This window comes from Euleptes europaea, chromosome 3 (assembly GCF_029931775.1).
Source record: "Euleptes europaea isolate rEulEur1 chromosome 3, rEulEur1.hap1, whole genome shotgun sequence".
NCBI classification, from domain to species: Eukaryota; Metazoa; Chordata; class Lepidosauria; order Squamata; family Sphaerodactylidae; genus Euleptes; species Euleptes europaea.
This window is the reverse complement of record NC_079314.1, coordinates 23,930,660-23,954,878: the sequence shown is the minus strand read 5'-3', so window position 1 is coordinate 23,954,878 and position 24,219 is coordinate 23,930,660. Positions and strand designations below refer to the sequence as shown.

Genomic DNA, 24,219 nt, shown 5'->3' with positions numbered 1-24,219 from the left:
TAGAAATAGATGCGTCGATAGCAGATATTCGGGGTTGTTTTTATGCCTCTGACGAAATCAAATTAGCACCTTTTTCCCCTGACAATAGATGGGGGCATTTTTGCTCTCTCCTTTAGGTGAAACACTCCGAGAAGATCTCCCGCACAAACTCTGTTGGAAGTAACAAGATTCCTACGTGTGTGTCCTTGAGAGAGAGAAATGGGGGGTGGGGGGATGAGGAAGGGAGAGGCAGAAAGACAGAAGCCGGCAGCCAACAGTCTAATAGGCTCAGTTTTGTCTTTCTTGTCTTGAGGTGGGCTGTTGATCAAGGTCACCCAAGTAAAAAACGTTGAAGCTCAGACGGATGGTTCAGCCAGCAAGCGCTTTGGAACGAGGTGTATGGGATCCATTGGCATGACACAGAATGACCAACCATCCCGTTGAGCACAATTCTTGCCTGGGTCATCCTAGGACAGGCCACCAAAGGGGCTGAAGCTTAGACCATGCTGTATCTGGACTGATCACTGTCCAAAGACGAAGCGGTATTCTCCATATGTGAGGCGATCAGGCAGTTCTGGTACTGAGTCCGTGTGATCTGAAGAAGAAGAAGAGTTGGTTTTTATATGCCAACTTTCTCTACCAATTAAGGAAGAATCAAACTGGCTTACAATCACCTTCCCTTCCCCTCCCCACAACAGACACCCTGTGAGGTAGATGGGGCTGAGAGAGCGTGACTGGCCCAAGGTCACCCAGCTGGCTTCATGTGTAGGAATGGGGAAACCATCACATTAGCCTCCGCCACTCATGTGGAGGAGTGGGGAATCAAACCCGGTTCTCCAGATGAGAGTCCACCGCTCCAAACCACCGCTCTTAACCACTACACCACGCTGGCTTTAATCTGCATTAAAGAAGAAAGATGCCACGATCCCCTCCCCCCCTTTTTTCTTTTTTTACCTTTAAATGGCTAACTTTTGGCAGGGATGGCACAGGCAGAAACATGGTATCTGTACTCTGGGACTGGAGCACAAAAGCTCACATGTGTGGGTTAGGCACAAAGTTAGGGATACCAACAGGTAGCCCTCCCTACCTTCCCTCTCCTGGCTAAATTTTGCTCCGTGAAAGACACCCTCTGCACCCTAATCCCAGATGTAACAAAAATGAAACAAAAAAAAGGAACAGAGGCTGCAGCAACAGAACCTGCCTGTTGGCTTGGCTTGCCAGGTCCCTCTTCACCATCGGCGGGAGGTTTTGGGGGGCAGAGCCTGAGGAGGGCGGGGTTTGGGGAGGGACCTAATACACTGCTTGATGTATCCACATCCTTAAGAGCCCGGCATACAACAGAAGGTGAGACAGTGAAGCCAGGTTTTAGCGTATAAGAAATAAAGAAATTCACAGGGAGCTTCACTGTCCCAGAAGGGCTTTTGATATTTCTTACTGCCCATTATGTTATGATTATAATATTAGGATGTGTGATAAGTTATAATTTTATATTGACCACTGAGGAAGGCCTTTCCAGGCCAAAATGCGTCTGGTCCTTTTTGGATCTCGTATTGGTCAAAGAAAGATTGTACATCGCAGTTGTTTATGTTTGTATATACTGAATGTGTAAGTTTTTGCCTTTACTAGGAGTTTTATGCTTTTAATCTAAATGTGAACCTTATTAAAATTTATATATTTGGAATTTTAGCATTTTTCAGCTCACCCTCTTTGGTTTGCAAAGAGGGACTTCAATGCCATAGAGTCCAATTGCCAACGTGGCCATTTTCTCCAGGTGAACGGATCTCTATCTGCTGGAGATCAGTTGTAATAGCAAGAGATCTCCAGCTAGTACCTGGAGGTTACTCAAACGGGACACCACTGTGTAAGTACAGAATGTAAGGAAGCAAACACAGGAGCGAAAGTGTATCACAAAGTGCAAAATATAATATGATACAAGCTACATAACATGAAAAACAGGACCAATGACAGTGCAACAATATATCTGTCCTAACAGCTATAAATTTATAGCTTAGATTTAGATGAAGGTGGAGTGAAAATTGGAGGGAGGAACATTAATAATTTGAGATATGCTGATGACACTACATTATTGGCAGGAAACAGTGAAGATTTGAAACGACTACTTCTGAAAGTTAAAAGAGAAAGTGCCAAAGCAGGACTACAGCTGAATATCAAGAAAACAAAAGTAATGACTACAGGAGAATTACACCACTTTAAGGTTGACAATGAGGAAATTGAAATTGTTCAAGACTTTCTATTCCTTGGCTCCACCATCAACCAAAAGGGAGACTGCAGCCAAGAAATCAGAAGGAGGCTGAGACTGGGAAGGGCAGCCATGAAGGAGCTAGAAAATATTTTGAAGTGTAAGGATGTGTCACTGGCCACCAAGACTAGATTAATTCATGCCATCGTATTCCCTATTACTATGTATGGGTGTGAAAGCTGGACAGTAAAGAAAACTGATAGGAAGAAAATAGATTCCTTTGAAATGTGGTGCTGGAGGAGAGTGTTACAGATTCTGTGGACTGCCAAAAAACAAATCAGTGGGATATAGATCAAATCAAGCCTGAACTGACCCTAGAAGCTAAAATGACTAAACAATGGCTATCGTATTTTGGTCACGTTATGAGACGACAAGAGTCACTGGAAAAGACAGTCATGCTAGGAAAAGTTGAGGGCAGCAGGAAAAGAGGAAGACCCAATAAGAGATGGATTGACTCAATAAAGGAAGCCACAGCCTTCAATTTGCAAGATCTGAGCAAGGCTGTCAAAGATAGGACATTTTGGAGGACTTTCATTTATAGGGTCGCCATGAGTCGGAAGCGACTTGAAGGCACTTAACACACACACACACAATAGCTATAAATAGCCAAATAAATAACAAAGGATTACTATCCCCAAATGGGCTTGCATGTGTTGTAAAAGTCCAGTATTGGTGCAACAGCCTGTAAGAGTATATGTAATAGTGAATCTTCTTATTTTCAGATGTCCTTCAGCCAGGTACAAGAGGAAAAAGCAGGTTCCAAGAAAAGAAGGGGAGTCGGCCGTTTCAGATTCTTCCTCAGTCCCTCTTCAATTCAAAACATGACTGTACAAAGTCTCCTCTCAATTTATAACTGGAACCACCTCTAGTATAATCTAATTTTCATTAGTTCCATTATTAAGAAAGTCAGATCGGTTCCCAGAGGGATACCCTGGAGGTTGGCAACCCTTCTATTGGATGTTGGGTGAGTGCATAGTGTGTCCATGCCAAAGGTTTGCAGCCTCTGGCTCTAGGGCTAAATGTGGCTCAGGGTGGAACGCCAGTACGTGGAGGGAATGACAGTAAAAGTTTTTGCTGGGACTAAAGAGCTCTGAAAGATGCTTGACAGAAAGGGAAACGATAGAGGGGAACAGTTGCCAGGGATCCTGCTGTGAACCCTGCACAGATTTACACCAGTGCGCTAAAACAAAAGCGCAAGGTGCTCCTGTGTATGTGTGTGGAAAGTGTCAGCAAGTAGCAGCCAACGTATGGCAACCCAGTAGGGTTTTCAAGGCAAGAGACTCACAGAGGTGGTTTGCCGTTGGCTGCAACGGCATAGCAACCCTGGTATTCCCTGGTGGTCTCCCATCCAAGTACTAACCAGGCCCAACCCTGCTTAGCTTCTGAGATCTGACGAGATCAGGCTGGCCTGGGCCATCCCAGTCAGACACTCCTGTGCATAGTGAATACTTATTGTGAGACTTTGTGTGTGCCGATTCCCAATAAAGGACTCACAGTGAGCTGTATTTGGGCTGTGGATGTTTTATAGACTATTTAACAACTCGTCAATGATCAGGAATATTCAAGGATAATGACACTGAATGTGCTAAGCTTTATTATGATAATTTTAAAAGTGGTTTGTTCACTACCCAGAGACCTGGGTTCAGATCCCCACTGTGCAATGGAGGCTTGCTGAGTGACCCTGGGCCAGTTGCACACTCATGGACTGGCCTACATTGCAGGGTTGCTGTGAGGATAAAATGGAGGAGAGGAAAATTATGTATGCTGCTTTGGGTAGAAGCAGAAGAAGCAGAAGCAGAAGACAACGACGATGACTTGGTTTTTATATGCCGACTTTCTCTCCCACTTAAGGAAGAATAAATCCGGCTTACATCACCTTCCCTTCCGCTTCCCACAACAGACACCCTGTGAGGTAGATGGGACTGAGAGAGCTCAAAGAGAGTTGTGACTAGCCCAAGGTCACCCAGCTGGCTTCATGTGGAGGAGTGGGGAAACCAACCCGGTTCAACAGATTAGTGTTCACCGCTCATGTGGAGGAGTGGGGAATCGTACCTGCTTCTCCAGAACAGAGTCCACCACTCCAAGCTACCGCTCTTAACCACTACACCACGCTGGCTCTCAAGAGATTCTCTCAAGTACAGGATGAATCCCCCGGCTACCTACAATCCCCCATGGCTTTGCCCAAGATCTCCTTCTCAGGACTCCTGCAGTCCTGCTTATGCCTTACCTTGATATACGTCAGATCAGTGAGGGCGTGGACTGTGAAGTCTGCCAGATATGGGAGACTGGAGGCAGGCAGGATCTGGCTGACACTGCTGGTAGCAGCATGGTGATCGTGAAGACTTGATGAGCCCAAGTGGCTGAGGTTGCCACTGCGTATATCTAATGACAGACACAGGGCACAGTGAGGTGGGAATTCGGCCTTCCCTGCTGCTCCCTGCCCCCTCGTTTCGCCCAGCCAACCTCCCTCCCCTTCTTGGAACAACCTTGACTATTAAACAGGAGGCCTTTCTTCTCAAATGGGCAGGAGAGGGGAAGCCTCTCTGGCTGTATCGAGAAACAAAGGCTAATTGACATATTGCCATCGCATACGATATGCAATTGTCATTTTTAAAAAGGTAAAGGTCCCCTGTGCATTCCTGACCCATGAGTAGACCTTGAGCAGGCTACCTGAAACCAACTTCCGTCGGGATCGAACTCAGGTCGTGAGCAGAGCTTTTGACTGCAGTACTGCAGCTTACCCCTCTGCACCATGGGATAAATTGTCATTTACCGACTCATTTAAAAAATAGCCCTCTGGTTGTGCGGTGCGGGAATGGCAGCCACGGGGGCAAGGAAAGCGCAGGGGAAACCTCCCACGTGGATGTTCCTTTGCCACGGTGAATGCCCCAATGGCAGTGGAAATGACAAGGAAAATGTTGGAAAGAACGAGGAAAATATCACCATGTGGATGCACCTTTATTCACACACAGTAAGAGCCAGCTACGTATACAAGGATAGATTCTGAATCATCTAAAGCAGCAGTTCTCAACCTTTTTTGCTCCATTCCCACTTTCCATCACTGTTCAGAATATAATTCCCTCCTTTCCAGGGTAGTCATAAACTTTCTTGAATGTCGCAGATTAAATTAAAAACAAACTACAATTTGTACATAATCTACAAGACATCACACTTTGCTGAACGGTGGTCCCAATTATCCCCCTGGAACCCTAAAATTCTGCCCCAGGGGGGAATTCTCCCCCTGCTGAGAACCCATGATCTAAAGCAAAGCTTCTTAAACAGTTCATCGTGACCCCATATGGGGACGCGTATCTGAATGTGGGGGTCGCGGAAAATTTGGCAACAGTATGCAAATTAGTATGCAAATTTGCTTTTGTCTAATTAAATGGCAAAATTATATGTATACCAAAGAATTGTTTTAAAATAAATTTCTTTATGATTAATTATCAGTAAATGTTTGATTTGTATACCTATTTTATATACCTACATACCCGGGGTTGCGTAAAAATTTCTCGGGCAAAAAGGGGTTGCGAGTGGAAAAAGTTTAAGAAGCCCTGATCTAAAGGATTGTTTCCCTTGCAAAGCCATTCAGGTGGCTATTCCTAGGGGAAGGCCGGGGGAGAGACTCGGGATTGATTCGTGTTGCTATTTATTCACTCTTACAATTGTTAGCAAATTAGTTTTGTTATCTGTTCAGACCCGCAGTAAATATGCAATATTGTTAGCATCCACGAGTCAATGCCTAGTATGCCACGTTGTTGTTTTTTAAGTGTCAGAAGCCGGGGCTGCTGGATTGGAAGGGGGAAAAAAACCCCGGAACTTCAGTGTCCTTTGTAGGAGGTCTTTGTAGCCTCAGTACTGGGAGAGGAGGGGGTTAAACTCACTCCTGCATCCTGACTCTCCGCAGCCTTGCTGCTAGGACCCCCAGGGACCCAGGAAGTCCCAGGGAAAACCCGTGGAGAGCATTCCCGTGAGATTTGAGACAAGGTATGGTTTCATCCCTCAGGGGGGAATTCCTAGGGTTGCCAGGTTCCTCTTCGCCACGGGAGGTTTTTGGGGCGGAGCCTGATGAGGACAGGGTTTGGGGAGAGACTTCACTGCCATACAGTCCAGTTGCCAAAGCAGCCATTTTCTCCAGGTGAAGTGATCTGTAGCGGCTGGAGATCAGTTGTAATAGCAGGAGACCTCCAGCTAGTACCTGGAAGCTGGCAACCCTAGGAATTCCCCTGGTCATCTTCTGGGCCTGCTGGCCAGCTGGCAACAGGCCCAGCTACTGGGCATGGCTCCTTAAAGGAGCCACACGACCTTACTGGCACTGCTGGCCTATGGAGCATTGTTGCTGCTCCAGGACCCACCAGCTTCTCCTTGGAGACCAGCAACAGATGAAACCACGTCACTGGACCCATGGGTGGCAAGAAATTGTTCTCTCATCTGCTGGTCTTGGTAAGTTAGAGTTGCCAACCTCCAGGTACTAGCTGGATATCTCCTGCTATTACAACTGATCTCCAGCCGATAGAGATCAGCTCACCTGGAGAAATTGGCCACTTTGGCAACTGGATTCTATGGCATTAAAGTCCCTCCTGATGTGCCTGTATTATTGTATTAATTCCCAATGACAATAACACAGTAGGAGGTTGAGAGTTCAAAGCAGTTTGTTTATTAGGCCCAATGTACACACCGGGTGAGAATTGCCCCAAATGCGCAGAAGAATTCACACACCAGAACAGAGGATTGCAACAATGTTTATAACTTCTGGTCAGGGGTGTTACAAACACGTAATATAGTGCGTAGAGACACAAAGACCGAATAATTGATACTTTTGGTTTAGCATATCCTATCAGTGTGGTTTTGAGGCGTGGATTTAGGTGGCTACATGATCTGTAAAGGAGAAACGAAACTTAACATTCTCATCTGACACCCCTAAATCACTGCCTTGGGCCTCATTAGGGCAGCTAGCTGTACCAGGCCTGCAAGGATGATCTCACTGGCACCTGATTCGTAGTGGATGCCAGTTTATGCTAACTCAGTGATCACACAGGAGTGAATAGGAACCAAAGAATAATACTTGACCCCTTATACATGGGGTATTGCCATTATATATCTGTGCAGAATATGGTATTGTGCTAGATGCTAACCCTTATACCCCGGGCTTAGCATCTTTATAAGCGTGAGTATGCGGTGAGTATAAAAGCATACATTTCCAATAACAATGAAGATGATAGGCATTACACACCCCTCCCCAAACCCCGCCCCCCTCAGGCTCCACCCCAAAAACCTACTGTCGGTGCGAAGAGGGACCTGGCAACCCTAGTGCAGGGGTTGGGCTCCCCGATCCCAAACATAAAGCTGTCCCCACCCCCCAAATAGGGCTGCCAGGTCTGCCCTCTCCTCTGGCAGGAGGCTTTTGGGGCAGAGCTGAGGGGATCGCGCGCACGTGCTGATGTGCCGACGCGCGTGCGTGTCACTTCTGGTTTACAACCTGAAGTGCCGCCTCGCGAGGGGCCTTATACCACAAACTCCCAGTTTGAGTGGGAAAAGGCCCCTTGCAATGCGTTTATATCCAGAAGTGCCGCATCACAAGCATCCCTTTCCCACTCAAACTGGGAGTTTGAGTGGCGTAAGGCCCCTCGCAAGGCGGAACTTCCGGTTGTAAACCGGAAGTGACGTGCCGCGGTGTGTACGCGCGTGTGCACGTTTGCCCGTCGACCCTCAGCTGGTTGGCGGGCAGAGGGGTGAATTGCCAGGGGATTGCCCGCCGCTACCGGGCACCTGCCAACCCTATCCCTAAAGCCCTTCAGTGACACAACAGGGAACATGAATAGATGCAAGGAGCTGATGGGAAGGAGACGTGTTGGAAGGAATGGACTGTCGCTTAATGCTAGCATAGTGTGGTACCCAGATTTTTGAGCCTCAGGGGAGGGCAGTAGAGAGTCAGTACAGGGGCAGATAGGATGCTCTCTGGCCTTTCCTTTGTCCACTGCTGCTGCTTTGTTGCCCAGGATGCTACTCTCAGAGGTCCCTTCCTCCTGGTCCCTTCCCTTCTCTCGCTCTCTTCCTCCATCCACCTTGAGGGCTGGACATGCTTTCTACAATCTCTCTCCATCCTAGCTTAGATAGGTAGCTAGAAAAAGCCTTGACTCTGCCTTTCCTATCCAGTATGGAGTTCTCTTACAATAAATATTTTCTATTTCTTTTCTAAGTAACAAGCCTAAGTGAGAACTTATTCCTCAAGCAGCCAAACTATAGAATTCCACCGTGCAGAGACTCAAGAACTGCTTTCAAGAACAGCATCTGCTGGGGCGGGACCTTGGAGAATACACACTCTCCCAGAAGGTGTTTGGACTGTGCTGTTCCACAAAGATCAGAGAAAAGCAGGTTTGGAAAAAAACATACCAAGGACATGGGAAGGACAACTGGAACACAATTAGAGCATGATGTTGTATGGATGCTCTGGGGGGGAAGTTGTCTACTTCAGAAGCAAAAGCATAGAAAAACCTGCATGTGGAAGCAACCTTTGTTTCTTCCTTGCTGCCTCGATAATTTTTAAAGCTGTCTCCAAATAAAACCACTAGAGGGCACCAGACCTCATCTGCCAATGAATTTACTGGATTTCCCTATATAGTCCATGATTGGATTACTAGTACTGCCCCATATCTTTTTAAAGACTGGTTTTCCTCTCTGTTGCCACCAGGTTCCTTTTATTCTCACGAGGATTTATCTGAAAGTGCTGCCAAATATTTGCTTCTCTGAGGGTTTCCAAATCAAAGCCCATTAGCAATCATAACAAGAAAAAAATAAACTTTGAAAAAACTTGCTAAGAGCTGTACAAGCTTATAAAGTAGGGTTGCCAGGCCCCTCTTCACCACCAGTGGGAGGGTTTTTGGGTGAAGCCTGAGGAGGGCGGGGTTTGGGGAGGGGAGGGGCTTCAATGCCATAGAGTCCAATTGCCAAAGCAGCCATTTTCTCCAGGTGAACTGATGTCTATCAGCTGGAGATCAGTTGTAATGGCAGGAGATCTCCAGCTACTACCTGGAGACTACCTGGCAACCCTATTCTGTGTGTAAATGCCGTCAAGATGCAGCCAACTTACAGCAACCCTCTTTCAAGACAAGAGACTAACAGAGGTGGTTTGCCATTGCCTTCCTCTGCATAGCAACTTTGGTATTCCTTGGTGGTCTCCCATCCAAGTACTAACCAGGACCAACCCATGCTTAGCTTCTGAGATCATACGAGATCAGGCTAGCCTGGGCCATACAGGCCATACAGCCTCTTATCTTTAGGGAGTTTTATAAAAAAATAATTTTTGCTAAAGGTGAGCTCCTAGCAAAACTATAGTGCTCCTTGCAAGACCTCGGCTGTTCTGCAAGAAAAACATGCTAGTGCATGCTTAGAACTTTCTGGAATGGGGAGAAGGGAATAGTGTCAACCCACTCTTCTCTCTTAGGCATGCCCTTAAACATTTTTCTGTGTGCTCAAAGCTGACTGTGGCCTTTCATGCAGGGACGTTTCCCTGCGGTCACCTCCACCGACTGTTTCAGGGCTTCCTTTTGATTATGCATGCCTTTTCCACCAGTCAGAGAATTTTCCAGATTCTGGCTAAAACAACACCTGGAAAACATAGGCAAAATGCACGGGAGAGCGAGGCGACCCCTGACAAGCGGGAAAAGCATGCATAATCAAATGGGTGCCCCGAAGCAGTCGGCGGAGGTGACTGCGGGGAAACGTCCCTGCAAGGCCATTGACCAGAAAAGGAGCAACTTGCACATTGGCCTAGTCGGTGATCCCACTCTTGTATAGGGTTGCCAGGTGCCTGCTGGTGGCGGGCAAACCCCCGGCAATTTACCCCTCTGCCCGCCGACCACCTGAGGGTGGGCGGGCAAACGTGTACGCGCGCGTACATACCGCACGCACGTCAATTCCGGTTTAGAACCGGAAGTGCTACCTCGAGAGGGGCCTTATATCACTCAGGGCCGCTTTACCACTCAAACTAAGAGGTATAAGGCCTCTTGCGAGGAAGCACTTCCGGCTCTAAACCGGAAGTGACGCGCACGCAAGCACATCCTTCGATAGCAGCCGAATAGCCTCCCGCCGGAGGACAGGGGGGACCTGGCAACCCTACTCTTGTACAGGATTGAGAGACGTGGTTGCAGTTCGGAGTTAGAAAAACACAGGCACAGATTGAATTTTCTGCACTGCAGTAAACTGCACTGCACCTCATGTTTATATTATATTGATATGCATTGTGAGACGCAGCTTGGAGTAATGGTTGAACTGCGGGACTAGGACAGGGTCCCCAAACATTTTGAGTCTGTGGGCAGCTTTGGAATTCTGACACAGCATTGTGGGTGCAGCCACAAAACGGCTGCTGCAGCTCAGCTCCAGTCACACAGTGAAGATCCTTGTGCTGTGGTGGCAGCTACTGCCAAAAGCCACATAAAAAAAAAAAATCTGCCCAGCCAATAGGGTTGCCAGGTCCCTCTTAGCCACCAGTGGGAGGTTTTTGGGGCGGAGCCTGAGGAGGGCGGGGTTTCAGGTGGGGAAGGGACTTCAGTGTAGGGTTGCCAACCTCCAGGTACTTGAGGCAAAAAAGGGGCTAAGTGCTGTAGTGAGGTAGGCAGAAAAAACAGCACTCTAATAACAATATTAAATATATGCACATGTACTTACAAAATACTAAATATATACAATACCAGCAAGACACTCAAGAAACAAAACAATGTGAAGTACAAACAAACACGTACGGCAAATACAACGGGGAAACACACTGCGGTGAAACCCGTACTTCGAACCTGTGGTAATATGTACAATGTATGCAGTCAATAAACAACTTTTAACTATCAATGAGCAACTTCTCGACAGTCATATATATAGCGCAAAATGCTGCTGTACTGTGGACTGTTATGCAAAATGAATCAGAAAAGTCTCCAGGTTCGAAGGCAGAAGAATTCTGGTACGTGTTGTCTAGATCGTTTTGGACACGTTTCGCAGTGGGCTTCTTCAGCCGCAATATATTGAAAATATAGAAATATCAATCCATAGTAGGTGAATATTGGAAGACCTCATAAGGTTCTAGTCTGTATCTCAAGAGCGGATTCCCCGTTGTATTTGTTCTAGGTGTTTGTTTGTACTTCACATTGTTTTATTTCTTGAGTGTCTTGCTGGTATTGTATATATTTAGTATTTTATAATTACATGTGCATATATTTAATACTGTTATTAGAGTGTTGTTTGTTCTGCCAACCTCCAGGTACTAGCTGGAGATCTCCTGCTATTACAATGGATCTCCTGCCGATAGAGATCAGTTTGCCTGGAGAAATGGCTGCTTTGGTAATTGGACTTATGACATTGAAGTCCCTCCCCTCCCCAAACCCCGCCCTCCTCAGGCCCCACCTCAAAAACCTCACGCCAGTTTTTATAGATGGTATATAATTCCTGTGATGATAAGTTAAATGAAAAAAGGAGATACGGATTTATGTTGGAAATGTGGTAAGGAAAGAGGAACATTTATGCATGCATGGTGGATATGTAAAAGTTTTTGGAAAAAAGTAATAAGAGAAACTAATAATTTGTTTAATATTAGAGTAAAAAGGAATCCCGCATTTTGTTTATTGGGGATTCCACAAGATAAAATGGACAAAAATGACAAGGTCATATGTCAATACAGTTTTGCTGCTGCAAGAATCATAATAGCAAAAGTTTGGAAGCAAGTAAATAAACCTTCCATTAATGACTGGAGAGAGAAATTATGGATGTATATGAGGATGGCCAAACTAACAGAATTCCTACATGGAAACGATATGGAAGAATTTAAAAAAATATGGGCAAAGGCCATCACATATTGGGATAAACTGAGGAAAATGGATTTTACTATTTTAGTTAATGAGTTATAGAAACGAGGTTTATATTTTTCTGTTAATGTTAACATTGCAATCTTTAAACTGTTCAGACACTTCTCTGGAAGTCTGGTGATGGGTCACTTTTTATGGTGGGTGGAGGGTTGAAAGGGTATTTTTGATTTTTGATTGTATTAAGTAGTTTAAATAATTGATACTCTTTTGTATTTTTTATTATTGTATATGTTTGATTTGTTTTGTTTTATGTTTTATATTTTATGTTATAAAAATTTAAAAAACTATAAAAAAAACTCACGCAGGTGGTGAAGAGGGACCTGGCAACCCTACTTCAGTTCCATAGAGTCCAATTGCCAAAGCGGCCATTTCCTCCAGGCGGACTGATCTCTATCGGCTGGAGATCAATTTTAATAGCGAGAGATCTCCAGCTAGTACCTGGAGGTTTCAATACAAAGTTAGCCCATTGTTACAAAGGTTATGAACAAGAAAACAACAGGAAGGCAAAGTCACAAGTAGTATACAAAAGTGTGAACGTTGTTGTAAGATATCAAGAATTATGTCAAATACAAAGTGCAATAATACAGTGAGGGAAAAAAGTATTTGATCCCCTGCTGAATTTGCCTGTTTGCCCTCTGACGAAGAAATGACCAGTCCATAATTTTAATGGTAGGTCTATTGTAGCTGTGAGAGACAGAATAACAACAGGAAATTTAACAACGGGCAAATTTAGCAGGGGATCAAATACTTTTTCCCCTCACTGTATATAAAAAAGTACAGCAGGTATACAAATTGTAGGGATGTCCAAGAAAGAAAGTCCTTTTAGGTCATAGAATAAACCTTGTAGGAATTTACTTCAAGGCAGTAAATCAGCTTGCTATATAGCATGCAAATCTTGGACAATGATGCTGTTTCTGAGTTCCCTTGACATGTATCAAGAGTGTTGGCAACAGGGATCCGGTAATCTTCCTGTTTCGATTATTAATCTTCCTCAGATAAGGCTATATATTAAGGGAACATAACATGACATAGTTCTTGATACTCTTACAACAACGTTCACACTTTTGCATACTACTTGTGGCTTTGCCTTCCTGTTGTTTTCTTGTTCAGTACCTGGAGGTTGGCAACCCTGGATCAGCTGTAATTCTGGAAGAGCTCCAGGTGCCACTTGCAGGTTTGGTAACACGGACATCCTGCTCCTGTTAAGAGGCAAGGGATAAAAGTCGGCTCTTGGGAGAAGGACGAGGGCTGACCTGATAGGCAAGGCAGGCAAGATTGACCCAGGGCCATGACGCCGAAGTAGGAGAAGGGTCCGTTCTCAAACTTCATGTTTTCCTGACAAGCTTCGACCTCCACTCTCCCCTGTAAAAGAGAGGTGGCATTAGAATCTTCAAAGCCTGCCCTGCCGAAAAAGATCAACTGCCGTTGCTTCCATGCAGATTTCCCATTGTGGACTCATTGCTGCCAAAGCACCAAGTCCTTCCCCTCCCCTCGCATCTGCCACTTTCCCCTTCCCTGCACGATCATAGGGCTTTTATCCCTGCTTTTTTAATCCAGTGGGGACCCAAAAGCTTAGAATACCATTGCCCCTTTCTCAATTTTATCCTCACAACAACCACCCCGTGAGGTGGGCTAGGCTAAAAGACTGGCTCAAGGTCACCCAGAGAGCTTCTGTGGCCGAGTGGGGATTCAAACCTCGGTCTCCCAGATCCTAGTCCGACACTCTAACTGCTACACCATGTTGGCCTCCCTGCTGGGAATCAACTCTCACTGTCTTGAGGCATCCAAACAATTAACAAAATTGGCTTCGAAACTGTATCTTGTAAGAAGAGGTAGGTGGAAGCGGCTGGTGTGGTCAAGAGGAGAAGGAGAAAGCCCAGTTCAACACAGGTCATTTATGCATGGGTACTTTCACTCACGTTCGCCCCCGGTCTGTCTCGGTTGTCCCTTGGAGTTATGCGTGAGTTTTCCATCCATTAGAGATGACCTTGCAGCCAGCCCTCATCCAGCTCTTCCTATTCCTCTGTTAACCCGACTCTTCCTCCCCCCTGAGAAAAGCCCGGGTGAAATCCCACACAGAAGGCAAAGTGCGGGACACCGAAGGTTGATTTTGCTCACAGCCAATTACAAAGCAGCATGTCCAGAGGCGGGGATTCAAATGCTTTCTGCTTCCTCTGAGCTCTTTCTGAGCACAAGAAAGGCTTTATAAAACCGAGGCTTGGATTTCTCTCCCCCACCCCCTTTCAGATTGCTCTGGGTTTTTTGGGGGTTTTTTGTTCTAAAAATGCTTTTTTTATGTGGCAATTGGATTTGTGGGGGGGGGTTCCTCTCACAGTAAGCACTACAAGTAAGCTGATTAAAAAGCGGAATTTAAAGGGGCAGAAGAAAATGGATTCCTTTGAAATGTGGTGTTGGAGGAGAGTGTTACGGATTCCGTGGACTGCCAAAAAAACAAATCAGTGGGTTATAGATCAAATCAAGCCTGAACTGACCCTAGAAGCTAAAATGACTAAACTGAGGCTATCGTATTTTGGTCACGTCATGAGACGACAAGAGTCACTGGAAAAGACAGTCATGCTAGGAAAAGTTGAGGGCAGCAGGAAAAGAGGAAGACTGTTGGGTATTAGATAGCGAGCTTTGCTACATGTCAGACAGTTAAGGGTTAATATTGTAACTAACCAAGTGGTCAGTATAGTGGCCATCGACCTCGTGCCTGGTGGTCACGTATACCACAATTTGCATGTTTAACTGCTTTCGATATCCTTTGTTTAGAAGTGAAAGCAGTTAGTTGCTTTCTGGTTCCCTTTTGGATGCCAGCATGTTAGGATGGAGAGGCTTTCTTGTCGTTTAAGAATGCTTACTCGAGAGTAAGTTTAGCACCTACCAGAACCTTTCTGGCAAGCATAGGAAACTTAGAATGTAGTAAGGATTATTTGTTTTGCTCCCAGTGAATTTCCCTTACCCTTGAGTTTAGAGTAAACTTTGCTTATTACTAAGACAAACATCTTGTGTCTTTTGTGCGTGTGTGTGATCAAGCTTTATTTTCAATAGACCAGGACCAATGATCCACTCCCTCTGAATGGTAGCAGTAAGCCCTTATGAATCTAACAAAGACCCAACAAGAGATGGATTGACTCAATAAAGGAAGCCACAGCCTTCAATTTGCAAGATCTGAGCAAGACTGTCAAAGATAGGACAATTTGGAGGACTTTCATTCATAAGGTCGCCATGAGTCGGACGCGACTTGAAGGCACTTAACACAAACACAAAGGGGCGGGACTTGATTTGAGCTTGGAGACTGCTGGTGCATAGATTCCCAATGGGAAAGTGTGGGTCCAGCCAGTAACAAACCTCAGGTAAAACTCCCATGCATAAATTACCACAGTCCCTCCCTGCTGGGGAATTTGTTTTTCTACTGATCCGCTCATGCTGCACCAAGTTGGTACGGACTTCTCAAATGTTATGGTGCAAACAGTCACATGTATTGATGGTGTTGTGTATGTATATAGTTGGGGAGTAAGCAAGGGAGACTTAGGAGCTTGAGTTCTGCACGAAGGATCCTAAACCCTGCTCACCCTATTGGTCAAGCAAACGGACCCCATTGGCTCTAAGCCAATATGTACCATTGGTCACCAGGAGGTTATGTCCCCCTATCACGGATCAAGGGGGCATATAAACAGGGGTTGCTTATTGTGTTAACCAGTTCTGTTCCTGTAATCAATAAACGCAGTTGTTGTTTGAACTCTGTCTCCGACCTCATGAATCCTTCCCACGCGGACTTAACAGATGGGTTCCCAGTAGTGTGCCCCATGGCTATACCACAGAGGATCTGGGGGCTAAAAGTTCCTGCTCTGTTCCCAGAACCTCCTGCTTCCTCTGCCAATAGGAAGGTGTAGGGGGAGCCGTGCACTACCTGCAAGATGAGGATGAAGTAGTCAGCCACCTTGTTCCTCTGGTACAAATAGTGCTGGGGAGCCTTCTTGTTCTCCTCATCAAACTTGAGTTCACAGATGACGTCACGGTATTTCAGGAGACGCAACAGGAACTTCTCCGGAAGGACGGAAGGAGAGAATGGAGACACCGCTGCATGCCAGGGAGGGATCATAGAGTTAGGGTGGTGTGACAGAGCGTCCCTGTGTTTTGGTTTTGGTTTGTTTTTGTTTGTTGGAGGGGTTGCATCTGGGCTGGGGAAGAGTTCTGAACAACTCAAAAGTTTGCATGCGATTTCATGGTGTTTTGGCTCATCCTGGTGAAAAGTTCTGTGTGCCTTCATCTACAGAGGTGAGGGGGACAGCATTCAGCAACGTGGCTTTCTTGGTAGTGGCACCCAATTTATGGAACCTTTTCCAGGAGGTTTGCCAGGCACTTGTTGTTTTGCCTATACCTGGCTTGGTGTATACATTTGAAAAAACAATTGATATACCATAAGTCTCCATATCTGACGAAGGGAGATTTATTCTCATTAACACATGAAGCTGCCTTCTACTGAACCAGACCCTTGGTCCATCAAAGTCAGTATTGTCTACTCAGACCGGCAGCGGCTCTCCAGGGTCTCAGGCTGAGGCTTTGCTATCACCTACTTGCCTAGTTGTCAGGCCTGCTCTCTGCGTTTAGGGATAGTTTTGGTTTCTCACAGATGCTCTGCTTTGCTCAAGGACTCCAGTCCCTTTAACTGGAGATGCCGGGGATTGAACCTGGGACCTTCTGCATGCCAAACAGATGCTGTACCACTGAGCCACGGCCCCTCTCAAAAGTTCACACCCCTCCCACAAACCTTGTTGGTCTCGAAGGTGCTACTGGATTTAAGTCTAGCTGTTTGATAAGTAGGGTTGCCAGCTCCAGGTTGGAAAATACCTGGAGATTTTGGGGGTGGATCCTGAAGAGGCCGTGGTTTGGGGAGGGACTTCAATGCCATAGAGTCCAATGGCAGAAGCAGCCATTTTCTCCAGGTGGACTGATCTCTATCCACTATTTTAGTGTGAAATCAGGTTCTGAGTTCCCAGCTGTAGATAACTGTGCCTGTTCATACCAAATTGTTTCTAGCATAGATGTGTCCAGATTAGGGTTGCCAACCTCCAGGTACTAGCTGGAGATCTCCTGCTATTACAACCTATCTCCAGCCGATAGAGATCAGTTTGCCTGGAGCAAATGGCCACTTTGGCAATTGGACTCTATGGCATTGAAGTCCCTCCCCTCTTCAAACCCCATCCTCCTCAGGCTCCGCCCCAAAAACCTCCTGCCAGTAGTGAAGAGGGACCTGGCAACCCTAGTCCAGACTATAAATGGTAAAGGGAGGGGGTGCTCCTCCCTTGGGTAAATGCATTCCCAAAGAGAACCACGTATGTGGTAGGGTTGTCAGATCCCTCTTCGCCACTGGCGGGAGGTTTTGGGGCGGAGCCCGAGGAGGGCAGTGTTTGGGGAGGGGAGGGACTAATGCCATAGAGTCCAATAGCCAAAGTGGCCATTTTCTCCAGGTGAACTGATTTCTGTCGGCTGGAGATCAGTTGCGATAGCAGGAGATCTCCAGCTAGTACCTGTAGTTGGCAACCCTACCATGCAGAGAAGCCTAGAAGTCGGCTGGAGATCAGTTGTAATAGCAGGAGATCTTCTGCTATTACCTGGAGGATAAAAAAATAGTACAGGACTCTTAATATCTTACAAACATTATAAATGTAGTGATAAAAGTGAAAGTGCAAACATACATCAAATAAGCCTTACAATCTATACATGTAATGACACGACACAAAAATGAAACCTAACACAGTGACTAACAATCTTGGCTACAATATATCACGTAGAACTATATTACAAGAAAATTTGAAACATTTCTGGTCACACTGGACTCTCAAGCTCTTTTTATAATAATGTTCGTATAAAAAGAGCTTGAGAGTCCAGTGTGACCAGAAATGTTTCAAATTTTCTTGTAATATAGTTCTACGTGATATATTGTAGCCAAGATTGTTAGTCACTGTGTTAGGTTTCATTTTTGTGTCGTGTCATTACATGTATAGATTATAAGGCTTATTTGATGTATGTTTGCACCTTCACTTTTATCACTAAATTTATAATGTTTGTAAGATATTAAGAGTCCCGTACTATTTTTTATCGCAGCTTGACTGATTTAGTACGTGTGCAATTTTTGCTCCAGCATTACCTGGAGGATGGCAAGCCTACGTATGCGGCCCTGAATTCATTGCATGAAGGATAAAGAAGGGGGGGTGGCTAAAGATGGGAGTAGGTGGTGCCAAGTGAAGGCACTCCCTCCCGCAGCTTGCTCACCACTTCCCCATTTCAATTTCCTATGACATTTGTTTCTTTTAAAGCTGCCAGGAACACTTCAGAGCAACTTGTGTTCACGCTGTACAGCCTAGTGCGAGGCGCTCGCCTTGTGTGGCACGCAACGTTTCTCTCCCATGCCAGGTGACCCTTCCCCCAAGCTGAGGACTCTGACCTGTGGAAAGAAAGCGGTGTGCAGCCAAGAGTAGCTGAGGAGAGATCCTGACTCTGGTTTCACTACTATTGCCCTTGAAGGCAGAGAAGTCCCTCTTCCTCCAGTTGCTGACATGTCTCTTGCTGCGGTTGTCAGCTGTGAAGGAAGCAGACACGTTAAAGCTCACCATGCAAAGTCCACCATGTTGAATAAGACACTAGGAAGGGGAAGCGTACGATGCATCCCAGCTAGGGATGGCAGTCTCCAGGTGGGACCGGGGTGGGGGTGGGTCCCCCGGAATTGCAGCTCATCTCCAGACTACAGAGATCAGTTCCCCTGAAGAAAATGGATGCTTTGGAGGGTGGACATTGTGGCATTGTACCCCGCCGAGGTCCCTGTCCTTCCCAGGCTCCACCCCCAAATCTCCAGGAGTTCCCCAACCTGGAGCTGGCAGCCCTGCCTCCCTACTCTCCACCGGTGGTCATGGAGGACCTGGCAACCTTAATCCCAACCCAACTGCTTGCAAACCGCCGTCTTTGCACATGAAAACGTAATGCAGGAAGAACAACACTCGGGTGCCGCTATTTTCTAGGGAAATGGCGAATGAAAGGGACTAACTGTAGATATCCGATTCATCCAGGATCTCGCACTTGATTATCTCTTCAATGACGTCCTCCAGGGTGACCACTCCCACTACTTCGTGAACAGGGTCATGCCCACTCTCAACGCTCATCTTTCGGACCACAGCCAGGTGACTTTTACCTGTGGAAAACATTTCGGTGGTATTACTGCGACAAGCATCACACCAGGTAGGTTTAAAAACTGACAAATTAATTTTTTTTCGGGGGGAGATGTTAAGTATTACATTCAATAAATAATATCCCATATCTAGTCTAATCTTGAGTACGGTGATGCTCTTTCTTAGGATAGGTTATGTATCATTCACATCTGAACCCCCTCCTTTCCTCCAAGAAGCTTGAGGTGGTGTACGTGTCTCTCTCTCTTCCTCCCTTTTTATCTTCACAACCACTCTGTGAGTCAGGTTAAGCAAGAATGACCGGCCTGAGATCACCCAGAGAGCTTTATGTTTTGACAAAGATTAGTCTAACTAAGGTTGAAACTGTGAGTACTTCGGGAATTTTGAGGAAGAGTGATGCGCACCAACAGAAAATGGCTGCCATGTGGGGGTCCTCGCGTCTCCAAGAATAGAGAGAAGCTATCATTTAAATAAATGGGAGGGAGGCTGGGTTAGGGTATTGGATTTTCCCCTGCCTCCTCCACCATACATATATTGGGGGTTACCACACTTGTATTCCCAGCGATGTATTAAGAGTTTGAAAACGTTATAAAAAATACTGTTTGCACTTTCTATGTATTCCCACCGATGTATTAAGAGTTTGAAAACGTTATAAAAAATACTGTTTGCACTTTGTTTGGCCTCTTTAGCTGTGAAGACGTCTTCCAACCATTTATAAGCGATGTTCTTTATAACATTTTCGAACTCTTAATACATCGCTGGAAATACAAAGTGCGGTAACCCTCATTGTCAATTAACTGGCTCATTATATGAACATTTTAGGGGCATTAAAGATTTCAATATGTGAAGAGGGCCTTAAATCCTGGACAGGAGGGGTCAGGGGAGTGCGCACATATCCCGGCAACTGTTGCTATGATTTTTGGAACCTTGAAAAGGGACGGCAATAGCAGTTGAAAGATGGGAAGAGAAGAGCAATGGTTGTATGTGGGGGGGAGGGAGAAGCAGCCAGACTTATTTTTGAGATCCTAACTGAGGAAAACAGTCCTGTTCAGATTGTGGAGTGTCGGAAGGAAAACCCCTAAAATGCCTAGGACAGAAAGGCTGTGAGGAGCAGCGAGACTGTGGCATTATTGTGGAAGCGGCCCAGTCGGGAGGTGTTGAGCAAGACACTACAAGGAAAATACAAACTACGTTTATGACAGTTACAACTAACATTGAAAGCACTGCCTTGGGAGGCTTTGAGGGCAGTGCCCGGGTGGAGTGGCGTTTGGGGAAGAGGTCACTTCCTGGTGATGCTGTAGGAATTTACCCTAATATCTATGGTAGACCCGGGGAAATCTATGGTAGACACAGGGAGCGCCACTGTGGAGGCCATTTTCTGGCCAGTTTTTTCTCCTAGTTGTCAGTTTCTTGAGGATGAGGGATTGGGGCTAAGGGCAGGGATTGACCCACTAAAGGTAAAGGTCCCCTGTGCAAGCACCGGGTCATTCCTGACCCATGGGGTGACGTCATATCCCGACATTTACTAGGCAGACTTTGTTTTACGGGGTGGTTTGCCAGTTGCAGGTAGACAAATGGCAATCCTTGTAACAGTGTTAATTGTGCAAATTATTGTAAACTGTATGCCATAACCAGGACATTGTGGTAGTTGGAGGTATCTGCTCCTTGCGAGGTGTTTGTTTATTATTAAGTAGAAGGGCGTTCTCTTTTAAAAAATATTTCAGTGTTTGGGTTTCTAGGCACTTGCTCCAAATCACCATACAAATGAAATGGTGGCTTATACATGCCATGCTTACGAGTAAATAGGTAGGGTTGGCAGGTCCCTCTTCGCCATCGGTGGGAGGTTTTGGGGCGGAGCCTGAGGAGGGCAGGGTCTGGGGAGGCGAGGGACTTCAGTGCCATAGAGTCCAGTGGCCAAAGCATCCATTTTCCCCAGGTGAACTGATCTCTTATCGGCTGGAGATCAGTTGTAATCGCAGGAGATGTCCAGCTATTACCGGGAGGTTGGCAACCCTATAAATACAACGAGTGCGGAGTTCGCCTTCCTTACCGGTTTTGAATTCTGCAAGCACGGCGTCCAGTTTGGTGTCGTGCAAGACAAAATGGATGGGGTGGTTGTAAAACTGGGTGATGGTCTTGAGCGGGGTGGCGTCATCAGGGTCCACAAAGGCAAGATCCTTGATGTACAACATATCAACAATGTTAGCCCTCTCCTTGTTATAGACGGGGATGCGAGTGTATCCGCTTTCCATGATGTCGCTCATTGTATCAAAGTCCAGGATTGCATTGTGGCTTAGCAAGAAGCAGTCGACTAATGGAGTCATGACGTGCTCCACTGTCTTGGACCTCAGTTCCAGGGCGCCCTGGATGATATTCAACTCCTCCTTCAGGAGGTCACTGTAGGGCTCGGTCACCTTCAGCATCTCCATAAGCTTCTCTCGATTGTAAACAGTGCCCATTTCCTTACCAAGTACACAGTCTAGGATCTTGCTGATGGGGTAAGAGACTGGGAACGTCAGCAGCATCACTAACCTGGTGATAAGGAGGGTGTTGGCACTCACAGCCAAGCCATGGCGGGAGCAGATAGCCTGGGGGATAATCTCCCCCAAGAGGACAATGCCCAGGGTGGAGACCGCAATGGAGATAGAATTGGTGTTCACCAGAGAATCAAACAGGATGGTAAGGCTGGCATTCACCAAAACATTGCCCAGCAGCAAAGAGCACAACAAATAGTTGCCCTTCCGGCGGATGGGCTCAATCTGAGCAGCATAGATCCTCTCGTTTTCTGTGCCGCAGTTCTGCACGATGCGCAACTCCATGGGATCCAGCGCCATCAAGCCCAGATTGAGGCCGCTGAACAACGCTGAAAGCCCTATGAGGACGGCAATGAGGGAGACATGAAGCCACATGGGCAGGTGATGGTCCGTGTCCTCCACCACTTCGATAAGCATATCATCAGACAGGAGCTGCTGCCCATTCTCGCGCTTTATGCACATCATATACTTATTGCCGTGGGTGTTCTTCCGCAGGGCCTTGACCTCTACGACTAGAACGGCAGAAGTATCTCGTAAGGCAAGAATGGAGGGTAAGACGTGCAGGTCTTGGTTGTCTTCAGAGCAGCTGGTGTTAAGGCTGCTGGCATCGGACGGGACCGCCACAAAGTGCGTCATCTTCCCAATACGAGAGTCAATACCCTGCCCATAGAGCCGGAGGTGGATTATGCTTCCTTCCACCACTTTGATGGTGCCCTTGCTTGAGACGCTGGTACCTGGCTTGGAGCTGTGTTCCAGCCTCATGCCTATGATGTTTGGGTCAGTGCTGGGAGGCTGCTGTAAGGGCAGAAGGAGCAAGGGGGGGATTGTCAGCAGTGCTGATAGGAACCCCGTAGCCATACCTCTTTTTTTTCCCCTCAAGTACCTGCACAAATGTATCTCTGCTGGTCAAGAACTTCACTTAGTAAAAGCTTCCGTCTGAGCAGTCACTAACTGGGAATAGTGGCCTGGGGGGTAACCCATGTCATAAACCCATCTCCTATGCAGACACGCCCACCACATTTGCATGCATTCCATCCTGGTATCTTAAGTAACCTCACATCTGGGATTCTCTTTAAGGAAATAGCTGGTAATAATAAATTTTTATTTGTGGCTAATATGCCAGATAAAACAGATAAAACAGAAACTGAACATACAGAGTAGATGTTTACAACCAAGGCCAACAAAATTAGGAATCACCCAATTTTACACTTCCATAGATTAGGGAACATTGGGGCAACGTAGCTTCATTGCTACTGCAAAATATTTTGCAACCTGGGTGGTGACTGCTGAGCTGTCTCCCAGCAGAAACCTTGTGGTCCATTCACCCTCAACACCAGAGCCCATTTCCCTAATTAAAGGGTCAATCGTATTGAAACGGGCTGACTTGTAGAGGGGACATCTAAAAAATACGTGCTCAATGGTCTCCAGCTTGCCCGTGTCACACGGGCAAAGTTTCCCCACCCTGGGGATCTTCTTAAATCTCCCTTCTAATATGGAAATAGCTGGTATATTCCCTTCTGGTTAGAGTTATCGGCCATTTATGCATGGCTGTTTCCTCGCGGTCACCCCGCCGACTACTTTGGGGCTTTGCTTTGATTATGCTTGCATTTTCCAACCATCAGAGGTCGCCTCGCTCTCCCTGCGCATTTCCGCACATTTCCCCCATGTATTCTTTATTTGTGCTTAGCCAGCATCCAGAAAACGTGGGGGAAACACGCAGAAACGCACGGGGAGAGCAAGGCGACTTCTGACCGTCAGAAAATGCAAGCATAATCAAAGCAAAGCCCCGAAGTAGTCAGCGGGGTGACCGCGAGGAAACAGCCTTGCATAAATGGCCATCCTCACATGAAACTACCTGAGACTGAGTCAGACCCCTTGGTCTGTCAAGGTCAGTCCTGTCTGCTTCAATTGGCTGCGGCTCTCCATGGCAGAGGTCTCAGATATCACCAACAACCCGATCCCGTTATATGGAGATGTCTGGGATGGGACCTGCATGCAAATCAGGCTGAGTCCTAAATAAAGCCGCTGTGCCCCGTGGCAATGAGGGGTAAGCTGCAGTACTGCAGTCAAACGCTCTGCTCACAACCTGAGTTTGATCCCTACGGAAGTCAGTTGCAGATAGCCGGCTCAAGGTCGACTCAGCCTTCCATCCTTCCGACATCAGTAAAATGAGTCCCCAGCTTGCTGGGGGTAAAGGGAAGATGGCTGGGGAAGGCACTGGCAAACCACCCCCGTAAACACAGTCTGCCTGGTAAACGTCAGGATGTGACGTCACCCCATGGGTCAGTAATGACCCAGTGCTTGCACAGGGGACTACCTTTATCTTTTTATTGAATCAGACCACTGCTCTGCCAAGGTCAGGACTGTCGCGCACATTTAGGCTAACTGACCTTACAGGGTTGTTGAGAGGA

The 24,219-nt window shown here is 46.5% G+C and overlaps 1 protein-coding gene across 1 annotated transcript in view; it reads right to left on the bottom strand.

Annotated features, from left to right (window-relative positions):
- The window catches only part of LOC130474730 (metal transporter CNNM4-like), a 46,960-nt gene extending 24,387 nt beyond the window's left edge, over positions 1 to 22,573 (bottom strand). The window contains exons 1-6 of the mRNA XM_056846427.1: positions 21,325 to 22,573; positions 19,136 to 19,279; positions 18,539 to 18,673; positions 16,001 to 16,170; positions 13,341 to 13,449; positions 4,467 to 4,621 (exon numbers count right to left, since the gene is read on the bottom strand). Of these exons, the coding sequence (XP_056702405.1) occupies positions 4,467 to 4,621; positions 13,341 to 13,449; positions 16,001 to 16,170; positions 18,539 to 18,673; positions 19,136 to 19,279; positions 21,325 to 22,570 (1,959 nt within the window). The 5' untranslated portion in view covers positions 22,571 to 22,573. The remainder of the gene's footprint in view (positions 1 to 4,466; positions 4,622 to 13,340; positions 13,450 to 16,000; positions 16,171 to 18,538; positions 18,674 to 19,135; positions 19,280 to 21,324) is intronic.
- Between the last annotated feature and the right edge of the window lie 1,646 nt (positions 22,574 to 24,219).